At 42.7% G+C, this 17346-nt stretch overlaps 1 protein-coding gene across 1 annotated transcript in view; it reads left to right on the forward strand.

Moving 5' to 3' along the window:
• LOC124043747 (striated muscle preferentially expressed protein kinase-like) overlaps positions 1-17346 on the forward strand; it is a 144553-nt gene that overhangs the window by 55681 nt on the left and 71526 nt on the right. The window contains exons 5-8 of the mRNA XM_046362671.1: positions 152-295; positions 557-739; positions 11956-12122; positions 12472-12560. Coding sequence (XP_046218627.1) covers positions 152-295; positions 557-739; positions 11956-12122; positions 12472-12560 — 583 coding nt within the window. The remainder of the gene's footprint in view (positions 1-151; positions 296-556; positions 740-11955; positions 12123-12471; positions 12561-17346) is intronic.

Genomic DNA, 17346 nt, shown 5'->3' on the forward strand with positions numbered 1-17346 from the left:
CTTTATTTATCAAAATGAAAATGTATGTTTTGTATATTAGAGGATTGTATCCTATTTTCCTTGTCTTTGCAAAGTTCAATTCTCATTGGTATTCCTTAGTTCTGAACACAGCCATGAATATCTTTGTAATTACGTTTTGTAATTTGTGCAGATTCTTCAGACGACTCTTACGTGTCTGCTGAAGAGGACCCCTTGGAGGCCCCTATGTTTGAGTTTCCTCTTAAGGACACTGTGGTAACTGCTGGTACTGAGGTCCTGCTGAGAGTCATCATTGCTGGCATGCCTCCCCCAGAAGGCAAGCTATCTCTATGTATCACTTTATAACAAAGTTTATATCCAGAACCTAAAAGGGATCATCAGCTGCCCCCATGGCAGAACCTTTGATGAACCCTTTTGGGATCAAGGTTGAACCCTTTCCAACCCAAAAGGATTTCTCGTTGAAAGGGTTCTCCAATGGGGACGGCCGAAGAACCATTTTGGAACTCTTTTTTTCTAACAATGTAGTCACAATGTAGTTATATCGCCTCAACTATTATTTGTCTGTATCCATATCTAGTTACCTGGAGGAGAGACAATATCAAAATCCAAAACAGCTTAAACTATGTGATTAAAGTGGAGGGAGAGCGTTATTCACTTTTCATCAAATGTGCAAAACCAAGTGATGCTGGAACGTACTGTGTGACAGCTGCCAATGAGGCTGGGAAAACATCTAGCAGTGCCACACTTTCGATCAAACCAGGTAAGCATGAGTTCCAACATTGCATTGGTTGGGTCACCCTTCACTTACAGTTTATTTAATAATACCTTGTTGTTATTACTAAACAAGAAGTAGTACTGAAGGTTAGAGACCTTCTGATTTACCGGCCCTTAGCTTGAACCTTATGTCTGCTTAATGTCCTTGTACTGGAGATTGTAGCCTGAGCTTTAGCCTAAACTGGTTCTTTGGCTATAAGAACTCTTTTGGAACCTTTTTTTCAGATGGGTGTAATCATTTGGATATATCAGAAAAGTGAATTAAAGGACGATGTGGGACATTTTTGTCACTCCACTGACCCGTGTGACATTGTCATTGTTATTTGCCCTGCCATTTCAAAAGGATGTACATTGTTATTTACTTCTTCATAAAGCTATTTCCTCATTTCTCCTCACCCACTCATAACCTCCCTCTCTCCAAAATGTGTTCAAGCAATATATTCCAGTTGAGCCAACTCACTTAGTTGAGTCGTTAGTTACCATAGCAACTAGGAGGCTCAATTGAACCAATAAATTGTTAAGACACACTGGTTTCATTGCAATATGAATCCACTGTTAAGATATGACGCAAGTAACATCTTGTCTAGGGTAAATTACATCATGAACTTGTTTGTTAAACATAGGCTAGTTAAAGTATAAATTCAACCATCAAACACTTTCAGTTCATTATTGCATCTAGAACCTATCTTACTCAAATGAGAAACTTAGACCCTTTTGCCCCCAGAGCGATCAAGATGGTCACATTCTCTACAGTGTACAAATTAATGAGAATATGAATGCTTGTATTTGAGAGAGAGAGAGAGAGAGAGAGAGAGAGAGAGAGAGAGAGAGAGAGAGAGAGAGAGAGAGAGAGAGAGAGAGAGAGAGAGAGAGAGAGAGAGAGAGAGAGAGAGAGAGAGAGAGAGAGAGAGAATCCTTAACACCTGAGATTAACAATAAAACACTCATGATAATGCAAGAACACATTATAGTACATGATTTGTCATGTGTACTTTAAAAACTATTTTGTGTATGAAATACATATTTATGAATAGTTTATTACTGCTTATTCATGTAAAGTTATTATAAAACTAATGAAAGATATTTAAGCCATGTCATACTTATGAATTGAAATGCTTGTTAGCCTATACGTATTGATTTTTTATATACGTAATTATGAAATACCTGTTTATTAGTGGTAATACATACAAGACACACTGTAATGGGGCGTCAGGTAGCCTAGTGGTTAGAGCGTTGGATTTGTAACCGAAAGGTTGCAAGATTGAATCCCCGAGCTGACAAGGTACAAATCTGCCGTTCTGCCCCTGAAAACGGCAGTTAACCCACTGTTCCTAGGCCGTCATTGAAAATAAGAATCTGTTCTTAACTGACTTGACCTAGTTAAATAAAGATAAAATAATTTTTCAAAAATATTATAAAGTGTTGCAGAATATTCCAAATAGGTTTTAGGTACAAATGAATTACTCATCCTTCAGCCATGGTTTTGTTTGGTATTTCTTCCTGTATGCAACGCTACTCTTTTTAAAAATGTCACATTATGGGCATTCAAGTCACATTTAGTGTGTTGCCATACTGTTGGTGTAAGAGGAGGCCTTTTCACTGCATTTACTTATTACTATATACACATTAACACTAATTCACATGCACTCTTGAAATATTTTCATATTTACAGTTACCAATATTTAATATCAGAGAGAGAGAGAAACTCAGGATACTAGACAACGAGGAGTCAGCTAATATAAATCTCTAAGTTTGGAACAGTATTGGTACAGGGCAATCGCAAACCGATTCAGCTGGACTTTCACCTAATCAAAGAAATAGCTCAGCAGGAGAAGCTCTCCCTTGAGAAAGATACCCCCACCCCGAGCGGGTCAGACCAGACCTCTTCATTACATAAACCCACACATATGAGCCACCCCAAGCAGAAAGTTAACCTCCCAACACAGAGTACTACTCCCTCATTGAAATGAGGAATAAATTCACCCAGCTGGAGGTAAGGCAGGTGGAGCTGGAACAGCAGGTGATTACACTCCAGTCAGGACAGACTCAGGCACATTCCAACACAACAACACCCCCTTAACTAGACCTGGAGAGCAGGAGGTGGAGATAGACATATCTGCACTCTGTACTGTAGTGAGACAACATTTACAAGAGAAAGAGCAGGAGAAGAACAGAGCACTAGAGGAGAGGATCATACTGCTGGAGGAGAGGCTGAGGGGAATGATGTGTGACAGAGAACAACCCGTTAGAGAGGTAGCCACCCCCACAGAGAAGCCAGCAGAAAGGCTCACTTCAGCGCCCAACAAAAGTCTCGACACCACAGCAGAACAGTGCACCCCAGACCGTAGCGTTGACAACACAGCGGGACAGACAAAGAACCCCAAGCCCAGCGATCCCACCCCTTCTGAGCACCCACCTTTCAGCCCCCCCCCCCCCCCCATGGACTTACACATAAGGACCCATGCCGAGAGGGCCTACATCCAGACCACAACACCACCAGACACATCCATACCCCCACTCCAACCAATCAACCCCCCTTCCCCCAAAGTCAACCATCCCCACACCCCATTTAGGCGCCCTCAGACCAGACCTATGCCCTTCCTGCTCACCCCATGCCCCCACTCCCGCAAAGGCGGCCTGAACATGGAAGTCACACATGCGCCCAGGCCGTGAGCGTGCAAGAAGGGCCAAACCCCACTCTTACACTAGCCCAAGCCAATGGAATACCAGAATACCAGATGCTCAGCAGGTTCTGCTCACATTTACTGGCCTGAGGCCAAACCACACGACCAACAACACTGGACACTTTATGGAACACAAATCCCTCACTATCTGATCCTTTAATATCCAAGGCATGGGGTCCTCTGCCTTTGGCCTAAAGAGCAAGAACCTGGACTTCATCAAATACATCTGAAATACAAACATTGTCATCCTACAACAAAAATGGTATAGAGGAGACGGACCCACTGGGTGCCCATCCACCAAACTACCAGGTGTGAAACAAGGAAGGGACTCAAGGGGTATGCACATTTGGTATAGAGCAGACCTAACTCACTCTATTAAATTAATCAAAAGAGGAACATTTTTACAATTGGCTAGATAATCAAAAGGAAATTATCTTAACAGAGAAAAATGTCCTACTGTGTGCTAACTATATCCCCCCCATTAGAATCCCCATACTTTAATGAAGACAGCTTCTCCATCCTGGAGGGGGAAATCAGTCATTTCCAGGCCCAGGGACATGTACTAGTCTGTGGTGACCTAAATGCCAGACACCCTCAGCACACAGGAGGACAAACACTTGCCTGGAGGTGACAGCATTCCCTCCCCATATGCCACCCTAGGCACAACTATGACATCAAAACCAACAAAAACAGGTCACAAATCCTGCAGCTCTGTCACACCATGGGAATGGGTAGCCTTGTGGTTAGAGAGTTGGACTAGTAACCGGAAGGTTGCAAGTTCAAACCCCCGAGCTGACACGGTACAAATCTGTCATTCTGCCGCAGAACAGGCAGTTAACCCACTGTTCCTAGGCCGTCATTGAAAATAAGACTTACCTGGTTAAATAAAGGTAAAATAAAAATAAATAAAAAATGTACATAGTCAATGGTAGGCTTCGAGGGGACTCCTATGGTAGACACACCTATAGCTCAACCTAGAGTCTCTCAGAGCGTTCAGTTCGCCCACTGACACCCCTATTCAATCACAGCAAAATCACAGTCTACTTCAGCAGAGCAATACTAAATCATGAGGCATCAAAGCCAAAGGAACTGAGTAATATGCTATAGATGGAAGGAATGTAGTGTGGAAACCTATCAAAAAACAATTAGGCAACAACGAATTCAATCCCTTTAAGACAACTTCCTGGACAAAACGTTCCACTGTAATAGTGAAGATGTAAACTTGGCAGTAGAACATCTAAACAGTATATTTGACGTCTCAGCGTCCCTGTCAAATTTAAGAATTTCAAACAGAAAACCGAAGAAAATGAACAACAATGAAGAATGCAAAAACCAAAGAAAGAAATTAAGAAACCTGTCCATCCAAAAACATATAGACACAGAAAACCTGAGTCTATGACTTCACTATGGTGTATCACTAAAACAATACAGAAATGCACTACGGGAAAAGAAGGAACAGCAAGTCAGAAATCAGCTCAATGCAATGAAGAATCCACAGACTCTAACCACTTCTGGGAAAATGTGAAAACACTAAACAAACAACAACACAAGTAATTATCTATCCAAAATGAAGATGTATGGGTAAACCACTTATCCAATCTTTTTGACTCTATAACAAAGAACAAACAGCAAAAAGATATACAGCTGAAGTTGGAAGTTTACATGCACCTTAGCCAAATACATTTAAACTCCGTTTTTCACAATTCCTGACATTTACTCCGAGTAACAATTCCCTGTCTTAGGTCAGTTAGGATCACCACTTTATTTTAAGAATGTGAAATGTCAGAATATTAGTAGAGAGAAGGATTTATTTCAGCTTTTATTTCTTTCATCACATTCCCAGTGGGTCAGAAGTTTACATACACTCAATTAGTATTTAGTAGCATTACCTTTTAAATTGTTTAACTTAGGTCAAACGTTTCAGGTAGCCCCCCACAAGCTTCCCACAATAAGTTGGGTGAATTTTGGCCCATTCCTCCTGACAGAACTGGTGTAAGTGAGTCAGGTTTGTAGGCCTCCTTTCTCGCACACACTTTTTCAGTTCCTCCCACACATTTTCTATGGGATTGAGGTAAGGGCTTTGTGATCGCCACTCCAATACCTGAACTTTGTTGTCCTTAAGCCATTTTGCCACAACTTTGGAAGTATTCTTGGGTCATTGTCCATTTGGAAGACCCATTTGTGAAAAAGCTTTAACTTCCTGATTGATGTCTTGAGATGTTGCTTCAATATATCCACATAATTTTCCTACCTCATGATGTCATCTATTTTGTGAAGTGCACCAGTCCCTCCTGCAGCAAAGCACCCCCACAACAAAACTGCCACCCCCATGCTTCACTGTTGGAACATAACGATGGTCATTATGGCCAAATAGTTCTAAATTTGTTTCATCAGACCAGAGGACATTTCTCCAAGAAGTACGATCTTTGTCCCCATGTGCAGTTGCAAACCGTAGTCTGGCTTTTTTATGGTGGTTTTGGAGCAGTGGCTTCTTCATTGCTGAGCGGCTTTTCAGGTTATGTCGATACAGGACTCGTTTTACTGTGGATATAGATACTTTTGTACCTGTTTCCTCCAGCATCTTCACAAGGTCCTTTGCTGTTGTTCTGGGTTTTATTTGCACTTTTTGCACCAAAGTACGTTCATCTCTAGGAGACAGAACGCTTCTCCTTCCTGAGCGGTATGACGGCTGAGCGGTCCCATGGTATTTATACTTGCGTCCTATTGTTTGTACAGATGACCGTGGTGCCTTCGGGCATTTGGAAATTGCTCCCAAGGATGAATCTGACTTGTGGAGGTCTAACATTTTTTTTTATCTGAGGTCTTGGTTGATTTCTTTTGATATTCCCATGATGTCAAGCAAAGAGACACTGAGTCTGAAGGTAGGCCTTGAAATACATTCGCAGGTACACCTCCAATTGACTCAAATGATGTCAATTAGCCTATCTGAAGCTTCTAAAGCCATTACATCATTTTGTGGAATTTCCCAAGCTGTTTAAAGGCACAATCAACTTGGTGTATGTAAACGTCTGACCCACTGGAATTGTGATACAGTGAAATAATGTCTGTAAGCTTTTGTTGGAAAAATTACTTGTGTCATGCACAAAGTAGACGTCATAACCGACTTGCCAAAACTATAGTTTGTTAACAAGACATTTGTGGAGTGGTTGAAAAACAAGTTTTAAAGTCTCTAAACTAAGTGTATGTAAACTTCCGACTTCAACTGTACATGATCAAATACAAATCTTAGAATCAACTCTTAAAGACTACCAGAAACCACTGGATTATCCAATTACCTTGAATGAACTACAGGACAAAATAAAAACCCTCCAACCCAAAAAGCATGTGGTGTTGATGGTATCCTCAATGAAATGATAAAATATACAGACAACAAATTCCAATTGGCCATACTTAAAATCTTTAACTTCTTTGGGGTAGGGGGCAGTATTTTCACATCCGGATGAAAAGCATGCCAGAGTAAATGGCCTGCTACAAAGCCATACAAGCTAGAATATGCATATTATTAGTAGATGTGGATAGGAAATACTATTTTTTTGTTTTTCTAAATGTTTGAATCATGTCTGTGAGTATAACAGAACTCATATAGCAGGCAAAAACCTGAGAAGAAAAATCCAACCAGGAAGTGGGATATCAGAGGTTGGTCGATTTTCAACTCCGCTCCTATTAAAGATGCAGTGGGATATTGGTAATGTTGCACTTCCTAAGGCTTCCACTAGATGTCAACAGTCTTTAGAACCTTGTCTGATGCTTCTACTGTGAGGTGGGGCCGAAGGAGTAGGGAATGAGTAAGGTCTGCCATGAGCTGACCATGCGCGTTCACATGAGAGGGAGCACTTCTGAAGACAATGGAATTCTCCGGTTGAAACGCTATTGAAGATGTATGTTAAAAACATCCTAAAGATTGATTCAACACATCGTTTGACATGTTTCTACTGACTGTTAAGTAACTTTTTGATATTTCATCTGCTTTTAGTGAACACGTTTCGTGTCTTTGGATTTGTTTACCAAATGCGCTAACAAAAGTAACTATTTGGACATAAATGATGGACATTACCGAACAAAACAAACATTTCTTGTGGGAGTCATGGGAGTGCATTCCGACGAAGATCAGCAAAGGTAAGTGAAGATTTGTAATGCTATTTATGACTTTTGTTGACTGCATAATATAGCGAATATATTTGTGTCTTGATTGGGCTGTGAGCGCCGAATCAGATTATTGCATGGTTTGCTTTTTCCGTAAAGGTTATTTGAAATCTGACCCAGCGGTTGCATTAAGGAGAAGTGCATCTAAAATTCCATGCATAACAGTTGTATCTTTTAGCAATGTTTATTATGAGTATTCCTGTAAATTGATGTGGCTCTCTGCAAAATCTAAGGATGTTTTGGAACTTCTGAATGTAAGGCACCAATGTAAACTCAGATTTTTGGATATAAATAAGAACCGAACATAACAAAACATACATGTATTGTGTAACATGAAGTCCTATGAGTGTCATCTGGTGAAGATCATCAAATATTAGTGATTAATTTTATCTATATTTCTGCTTTTTGTGAATCCTCTCTTTGGCTGGAAAAATGGCTGTGTTATTCTGTGAATAATCCACAAAAGTGGAGATAGATATTGACCCCAATAACTAACGTGGGATATGCGTCAACAGCAACCTTGGCAAATCCTCAGAATTATCATTAACAGCAGACTCATACATTGTGAAAACAATGTACTGAGTAAATGTCAAATTTGCTTTTTACAAAATGATTGTATGACAGACCACTTTTTCACCCTGCACACCCTAATTGACAAACAAACAAACCAAAACAAAGTCAACGTTTTCTCATGCTTTGTTGATTTTAAAAAAGCCATTGACTCCATTTGGCATGAGGTCCTGCTATACAAATTGATGGAAAGTGCCGTTGGGGAAAAATCCATGTACACAAACAACACGTGTGTGGTTCAAATTGGCAAAAGAAACACACACTTTTTCCCACAGGGCCGTGGGGTGAGACAGGTTTGCAGCTTAAGTCCCACCCTCTTCAACATATTGATGAATTGGCGAGGGCACTAGAACAGTTTGCGAACACGGCCTCACCCTACTAGAATCTGAAGATAAATATCTACTGTTTGCTAATGATCTGGTGCTTCAGTCACCAACCAAAGAGGGCCTACAGCAGCACCTAGATCTTCTGCACAGGTTCTGCCAGACCTGGGCCCTGACAGTAAATCTCAACAAGACCAAAATAATGGTGTTCCAAAAAAGGTCCAGTCGCCAGGACCACAAATACAAATTCCTCGACACCGTTTGTCACGCCCTGGCCACAGAGAGGCTTTTTATTCTCTATTTTGGTTAGGCCAGAGTGTGACTAGGGTGGACATTCTATGTCCTTTTTTCTATGTTTTGTATTTCCATGTCTTGGTCTGGTATGGTTCTCAATCAGGGACAGCTGTCTATCGTTGTCTCTGATTGTGAACCATACTTAGGTACCCTTTTCCCCCACATGTTTTGTGGGAAGTTTGTCTTTGTTCAGGGCACATAGCCCAAAGCGTCACGGTTTGGTTTATGTTCTTCATTTGTCGGCGTCATTTTGAATAAAGAAAAAATGTATGCTTACCATGCTGCACCCTGGTCCAGTCCTTCAGCCAGCCGTGACAGAACTTCCCACCACCAACGGACCAAGCAGCATGATAAGGTGGACTCCTGGCCATGGGAGGACGTTCTGGACGGCAAGGGAGTCTACACATGGGAGGAGATCCTGGCGGGAAGGGATCGCCTTCCATGGGAGCAGGTGGAGGCAGCTAGGAGAGCAGAGGCAGCGGGAGAAAGGAACCAGCGGTATGTGGGAACACGGCTGGCAAGGAAGCCTGAGAAGCAGCCCCAAAAAATGTTTGGGTGGGGGTACACGGGGATTGTGGCAGAGTCAGGAAGCAGACCTGAGCCAACTCCCCGTGCTTACCGTGGAGAGCATGGGACTGGTCAGGCCCCGTGCTATGGGGTGATGCTCACGGTGTCGAGGTGGAGCATTCACAGACCGGTGTGCTCGGTGCCAGCGTCCCGCATTTGCCAGATGGAAGCTGGCATCCAGCCAGAACGGGTGAGACCAGCTCTGTGCTCGAGGCCACCAGTGCGCCTCCACGGCCCAGTGTATCCGGTGCCTCGGCCAAGGAAGAGGCCTCCTGGATGTCTCCCCAGCCCGGTGAGTCCTGTGCCTGCTCCCAGAGCCAGGTCTTATGTGTGTCTCCCCAGCCCGGTGAGTCTTGTGCTTGCTTCCTGTCCGGAGCCGCCAGAGTCTCCCTCCTGTCCGGAGCCGCCAGAGTCTCCCTCCTGTCCGAAGCCGCCAGAGTCTCCCTCCTGTCCGGAGCCGCCAGAGTCTCCCTCCTGTCCGGAGCCGCCAGAGTCTCCCTCCTGTCCGGAGCCGCCAGAGTCAGTCCAGTGGTGCCCTCTACGAGGGTCTTCAGTCCGGGGCCCGCTACGAGGGTCACAGCTCCAGAGCCACCACCTAAGTGGGCCAAGACTGAGGTGGAGCGGGGTCCACGTCCCGCACCCGAGCCACAAAGCTGTGAACGCCGCTGTAAGAAGGCCCACCCAGACCCTCCCCTTTAAAGTCAGGTTTTGCGGCCGGAGTCCGCACCTTTGGGGGGGATACTGTCACGCCCTGGCCATAGAGAGGCTTTTTATTCTCTATTTTGGTTATGCCAGGGTGGGACTTGGGTGGGCATTCTATGTCCTTTTTTCTATGTTTTGTATTTCTATGTCTTGGCCTGGTATGGTTCTCAATCAGGGACAGCTGTCTATCGTTGTCTCTGATTGAGAACCATACTTAAGTACCCTTTTCCCCCACCTGTTTTGTGGGAAGTTAACTTTGTCTTTGTTCAGGGCACATAGCCCAAAGCTTCATGGTTTGGTTTATGTTCTTCATTTGTCGGCATCATTTTGAATAAAGAAAAAATGTACGCTTACCATGCTGCACCTTTGTCCAGTCCTTCAGCCAGCCGTGACACCGTTGCTCTAGAGCACACAAAAAACTATACATATATGTACCTTGACCTAAACATCAGCACCACAGGTAACTTCCACAAAGCTGTGAACGTTCTGAGAGACAAGGCAAGAAGGGCCTTCTATGCCATTAAAATTAACATAAAATTTGCCATACCAATTAGGATCTGGTTAAAAATACCTGAATCAGTTATAGAACCCATTGCCCTTTATGTTTGTGTGGTCTGGGGTCCACTCACCAACCAAGAATTCACAAAATGGGACAAACACCAACTTGAGACTTTGCATGCTGCATGCAGAATTCTGCAAAAATATCCTCTGTGTATAATGTAAAACACAAAATAATGCATGCAGAGCAGAATCAGGCCGATAACCGCTAATTATCAAAATCCAGAAAAGATACGCTAAATTCTACAGCCACCTAAAAGGATTCCCAAATCTTCCATAATAAAGCCAACACCTACAGAGAGATTAACCTGGAGATGAGTCCCCTAAGCATGCTGGTCCTAGGGCTCTGTTCCCAAACAGACCACACAGAGCCCCAGGACAGCAACACAATTAGACCCAAACAAATCATTAGAAAACAAAAAGATAATAACTTGACACATTGGAAAGAATTAACAAAAATTCAGAGCAAACAAGAATGCTGTTTGGTCCTAAACAGAGAGTACAATGTGGCAGAATACCTGACCACTGTGACTGACCCAACCTTAAGGAAAGCTTTGACTATGACTATGCTATTGAGAAAGGCCGTAGTAGGCAGACCTGGCTCTCAAGAGAAGACAGGCTATGTGCACATTGCACACAAAATGAGGTGGAAACTGAGCTGCACTTCTTAACCTCCTGCAAAATGTATTATCATATCAGAGACACATATTTCCCTCAGATTACACTTATCCACAAAGAATTTGGAAGCAACCACCATTTTGATAAACTCCCATATCTAATGGGTGAAATACCACAGTGTGTCATCACAGCAGCACGATTTGTGACCTGTTGCCACAAGAAAAGTGCCACCAGTGAAGAACAAACACCATTGTTAATACAACCCATGTTTATGTTTAATTTAATTTCCCGTTTGTACTTTGACCATTTGCACATCGTTACGACACTGAATACACTGTATATATACATAATATGACATTTGAAATGTCTTTATTCTTTTGGAACTTCTGTGAGAGTAATGTTTACTGTTCATTTTTATTTTTTATTTCACTTTTGTATATTATCTGCTTCACTTGCTTTGGCAATGTTAACCTATGTCTCCCATGCCAATAAAGCACATTAAATTGAGAGAGCAAAACCTTTCTATGTTTACTATTCATGGTTGATTATATCTGTTTTTTTGGACTGGATTCCACATTTCCTAATGACATTTAACTGACACAATAAAAGTAAAGCCTTGTTCACCTTCGGAGGTGGGGTCGCCAGATACTGTGATCACAACATGGAAAGTCAAGTATATTTCCTACTTGATTCTTTATCTGATTATAATGTGTATTTGACAGAGCCTATGCAGGAGCTGCAGGGGACCATTTGTGTAGCTAGGGACATCAGCAGCCCTATCACATCTGATGAAGAGTACCTCAGCCCACTGGAGGAAGGCATGGACTTCGGAAGCCCAGAGCCCAGGAAGATAATTGACACTCGATTCAAGGAGCCTCCTGCCTTCCAGGTGAGACTATAACGCTGCTTCTCTGGTGCCTATCACCTGGCTTTCGTTGACTTTCCATTATACTGTAGGACGTTGATGTGGTAAACTTGGGGCAAGGGATCAGTTTGATATTTTGCAACTATATTTTGTTCAAAAATATTTTTTTATTGGTATTGCAATACACTGGAAATTGATTGAATCTATAAGTTGCTTCTAACTAAATCTGAAGGCACTGCGTATGGTGATTCACCTCAACCAGCATGCATTGGATGTTCCATTTAGTGTAGTTTACATTTTAAAAGTTACAGCATGGAAATTAGTCTGTGTTCTCCGTTCCAATTTCAAACTGGCTCATCATCCTTTTTAACAGGTAACCATGAATGATCAAGAGGTCATTGAAGGTCAACAGGTCACCATGTCTGTCCGAATAAGTGGGCAGCCCAAACCCATGCTTTATTGGTAGGTTTCCTGACTCCATCAAATCCTCAACTCATTCCTCTTTGTTTAATGTGGAACTGACAGCATTTTAGCCAGATTAAATCTTATTCAAATCTGTTCATGTACACCCCCAGGAAGAATATAACACTTTAAAAATATATATTTTCTGAGAAGCATAAATTCATAGAAATTTTGGGAATATATATATATAGTAAGGCATTTGTGAAAATTCTATAGCAATATAGAGTGGGAAAGCGGCCGTACATTTGCAAAATTAATAGACACTGCAGTAAATAAAACTGAATAAAAACATCTGTCCAGGACAGGAGTCCACGCAGACCGGTGCCATAGCCATAGCCAACCAGAGCTACAGTACGCCTATATGCAAATAAGCCATTTGCCACACGGGCCTGCCATCATTCACTTTGAATTGGGCTGGAAAGTCACCCTGTTGCAGTAGCAACAACGTGACTTTAGATCATTAGAATGCATTCGTCAAAAGCCACAAAATGCACCTAAATGGATTTCTGTATGTATGTAAATGCCACTGCAGTCCTCTTACATTTGGAAACTTCACAAACAACCATGAAAAGGTTTGCTCTCTCTCCTTCAGTTACCTTTGCACATTAACAACAACAAGATCAAAAACAAATGCTAGCCAGAGCGAGATCAGCTAAAATATAACAAGGGAACATTAGAGAAACCATTTCAAACTTTTTCAGCTAGGTGGCTGTCAGAATTGCACTGATAAACAATTGGGAATAGTAGCCTGCTCATTGTTCTGCAGCTTTCCTGCCAATGCATGCATGTACCAACCCACGTTTTGACAACTGAATGGGAACTTGCCTGCCTGCCCACACTTTTGTTCGATGCCAAATACATTTGATTGACAACTAAGAGATAGGCTAACTGTGTATAACAGTCATTCAAGTTCAGCATAGCAAGCTAGCTAGCTAATGTTAGATGGCATCTTTTTAGCTTGATAAATAAAGAGCTAGTTACATACATAGATACGCTAGCTCAGGGGTGTCAAACTCAATCAGTGCAAGGGCCATATAAAAATGTTAAAAACTTGCGGAACAGACTTAGCCTATTTGTTTTGTTTTTTAATGTGCAACACTGCGACCCAAATTGGCCATTGTTTTATTATGAATAAATATAGCACTGGGCCTACAGAGTGGAGCAGGGGTCTAAGGCACTGTGTTGAGGCATCACTATAGACCCAGGTTCGATCCCAGGCTGTGTCACAACTGGACCGGGAGACCAATAAGGCGGAGCACAATTGGCCCAGCGTTGTTCGGGTTAGGGGAGGGTTTGGCCGGGGGGGTTTTACTTTTGTCATTGCGTTTTAACAACTCCTAGTGGGGGCCAGTACGTCTGCAGGCTGAATTCGGTCGTCAATTGAACTATGTTTCCTCCGAAACATTGGTGCGGGTGGGTGTTCAGAAGAGTGGTTTGGCGGGTCATGAATCTGAGGACCCATGCCAAATATTTTCCGTCTCCTGAGGGGGAATAGGCGTTGTCGTGCCCTTTTTCATGACTGTCTTGATGTGTTTGGACCATAACAGTTTGTTGGTGATGTGGACACCAAGGAACTTGAAGCTCTCAACCTGCTCCGCTACAGCCCCGTCGATGAGAATGGGGGCGTGCTCGCCCCTCCTTTTCATGTAGTCCACGATCAGCTCCGTTTTCTTGATCACGTTGAGGGAGAGGCTGTTATCCTGACACCACACTGCCAGGTCTCTGACTTCCTCCCTATAGGCTGTCTCGTCGTTGTCGGTGATCAGGCCTACCACTGTTGTGTCGTCTGCAAATTTAATGATGGTGTTGGAGTCGTGCTTGGCCATGCAGTCATGGGTGAACAGGGAGTACAGGAGGGGACTGAGCACGAACCCTGAGGGGCTCCTGTGTTGAGGATCAGCGTGGCAGAAGTTGTTACCTACCCTTACTACCTGCACGCGGCCTGCCAGGAATTCCAGAATCCAGTTACAAAGGCAGGTGTTTAGTCTAGAGGTCGACCGACGGGGCAATATGTGCCATGTAAAAAAGCGAACGTTTGAGTTCCTTGCTCAGAACTTGAGAACATATGAAAGTTGGTGGTTCCTTTTAACATGAGACTTCAATATTCCAAGGTAAGAGGTTTTAGGTTGTAGTTAATATAGTATTTATTGGGCTATTTCTCTCTATACCATTTCTATTTTGTGTACATTTGACTATTGGATGTTCTTATAGGCACTATAGTATTGCCAGTGTAACAGTATAGCTTCCGTCCCTCTCCTCGCCCCTACCTGGGCTCGAACCAGGAACACATCGACAACAGCCACACTCGAAGCAGTGTTACCCATCGCTCCACAACAGCCGCGGAGCAAGGGGAATAACTACTCCAAGTCTCAGAGCGAGTGACGTTTGAAACGCTATTAGCGCACACCCAGCTAACTAGCTAGACATTTCACATCGGTTACACTAGCCATTAGGCTGATAGGCTTGAAGTCATAAACAGCGCTGTGCTTGTGAAGAGCTGCTGGCAAAACGCACAAAAGTGCTGTTTGAATGAATGCTTACGAGCATGCTGCTGCCTACCATCGCTCAGTCAGACTGCTCTATCAAATTATAGACTTAATTTTAACATAATAACACAAATAACAAATATGAGCCTTTGGTCATTAATATGGTCAAATGCGGAAACTATCATTTCGAAAACAAAACGTTTATTATTTCAGTGAAATACAGAACCGTTCTGTGTTTTATCTAACGGGTGGCATCCCTAAGTCTAAATATTGCTGTTACATTGCACAACCTTCAATGCTAAGTAATTACGGAAAATTCTGGCAAATTAGTTCGCAATGAGGCTACCCAAACTGTTGCATATACCGTGACTCTGCGTGCAATGAACACAAGAGAAATGAGACAATTTCACCTGGTTACTATTGTCTGCTAACCTGGATTAAAAATATATACTTCTGTGTATTGATTTTAAGAAAGGCATTGGTGTTTATGGTTAGGTACAGTCGTCCAACGATTGTGCTTTTTTCGCAAATGCGCTTTTGTTAAAACATCCCCCAGCGTTGCATCGATTATATGCAACGCAGGACACGCTAGATAAATGAGTAATATCATCAACCATGTGTAGTTATAACTAGTGATTAAGATTGATTGATTGTTTTTTATAAGATACATTTAATGCTAGCTAGCAACGTACCTTGGCTTCTACTGCATTCGCGTAACAGGCAGGGTCCTCATGGAGTGCAATGAGAGGCAGGTGGTTAGAGCGTTGGACTAGTTAACTGTAAGTTTGCAATATTGGATCCCCCGAGCTGACAAGGTGAAAATCTGTCGTTCTGCCCCTGAACAAGGCAGTTAACCTACCGTTCCTAGGACTTGCCTAGTTAAATAAAGCTATCAAAAAATAAAAATAAATATCGGTGGCCAAAAATACTGATTTCTGATCGTCATGAAAACTTGAAATCTGCCCTAATTAATCGGCCATTCCGATTAATCGGTCGACCTCCAGTTTAGTCCCAAGGTCCTTATATTAGTAATGAGGACACTATGGTGTTGAACGCTGAGCTGTAGTCAATGAATAGTATTCTCACATAGGTGTTCCTTTTGTCCAGGTGGGAAAGGGCAGTGTGGAGTGAAATAGAGATTGCGTCATCTGTGGATCTGTTGGGTTGGTATGCAAATTGGAGTGGGTCTAGGATTTTTGGGATAATCCTGTTGTTCAAAGCACTTCATGACTGCAGACGTGAGTGAAATGAGTTGGTAGTAATTTAGGTAGGTTACCTTGGTGTTCTTGTGCACAACGATAAACAAAATAGATAAATAATATTTGCCCAGCCTTTCCTGCTATGCTTGCAGATGTGCATAATATGCTGCAACCATAATCAAAAATTATTAAATAACTCCAAATAACAAAAATGTATAGGTTGTTTTAACATTTAAACTTAAAACATGTTTTTCATTTTTTTGCACTGCATACATGCATTTCTGTATGGTGCACTCAAAATAAATTGTAGTTGAATAGCATACCTAGGACCTGCTCAAATGTTGCCTACATGTTTCTTTTTTGCATTGTGTTTTGTTGCAGGTTTTGTTTTTTTGTTATTCATTGTCAAGCTTTAAAAACCAAAGCCTGACAGCAACATTTTAGTATCCTAGCTAGGACCTGTGTCACATCTGCTCCTGCCACGCCCTCTAGTGCCCATCCAGTGTCTCCTTGACCTGCCGCCACTTCCCCTGTGCTCTCTCTCTCTCTCTCTCTCTCTCTCTCTCTCTCTCTCTCTCTCTCTCTCTCTCTCTCTCTCTCTCTCTCTCTCTCTCTCTCTCTCTCTCTCTCTCTGTCTGTCTGTCTGTCTGTCTGTCTGTCTGTCTGTCTGTCTGTCTGTCTGTCTGTCTGTCTGTCTGTCTGTCTGTCTGTCTGTCTGTCTGTCTGTCTGTCTGTCTGTCTGTCTGTCTGTCTGTCTGTCTGTCTGTCTGTCTGTCTGTGTGTGTGTGTGTGATTGTGTGGACGGAGACAGGTGTGCTGGAGTCAGAGCAGATCCACACTAGCTGCAACCCGTTCCATAATCAAGACCTCTACAAATACTCAGTCCTTCCACTTCCACACTGGCAGATTGTAATCTCTGCTTAGTCAGTCTACGCTTCTAGCTTTCGTTGCTATTCAGATCCTGTTACCCTGCTGTGCCTGTTTTCCTATCCGCTACAGTTCTACCCGCTCTGACTCTGGTCCCTGTCCCACGTCTCATCACCGTGTTACATTGTCCTAGATCCCCCACTCTACTACTCCCTTGGAATCCGCCCCGGACCT

This window comes from Oncorhynchus gorbuscha, linkage group LG09 (assembly GCF_021184085.1).
Source record: "Oncorhynchus gorbuscha isolate QuinsamMale2020 ecotype Even-year linkage group LG09, OgorEven_v1.0, whole genome shotgun sequence".
Taxonomy (NCBI): Eukaryota; Metazoa; Chordata; class Actinopteri; order Salmoniformes; family Salmonidae; genus Oncorhynchus; species Oncorhynchus gorbuscha.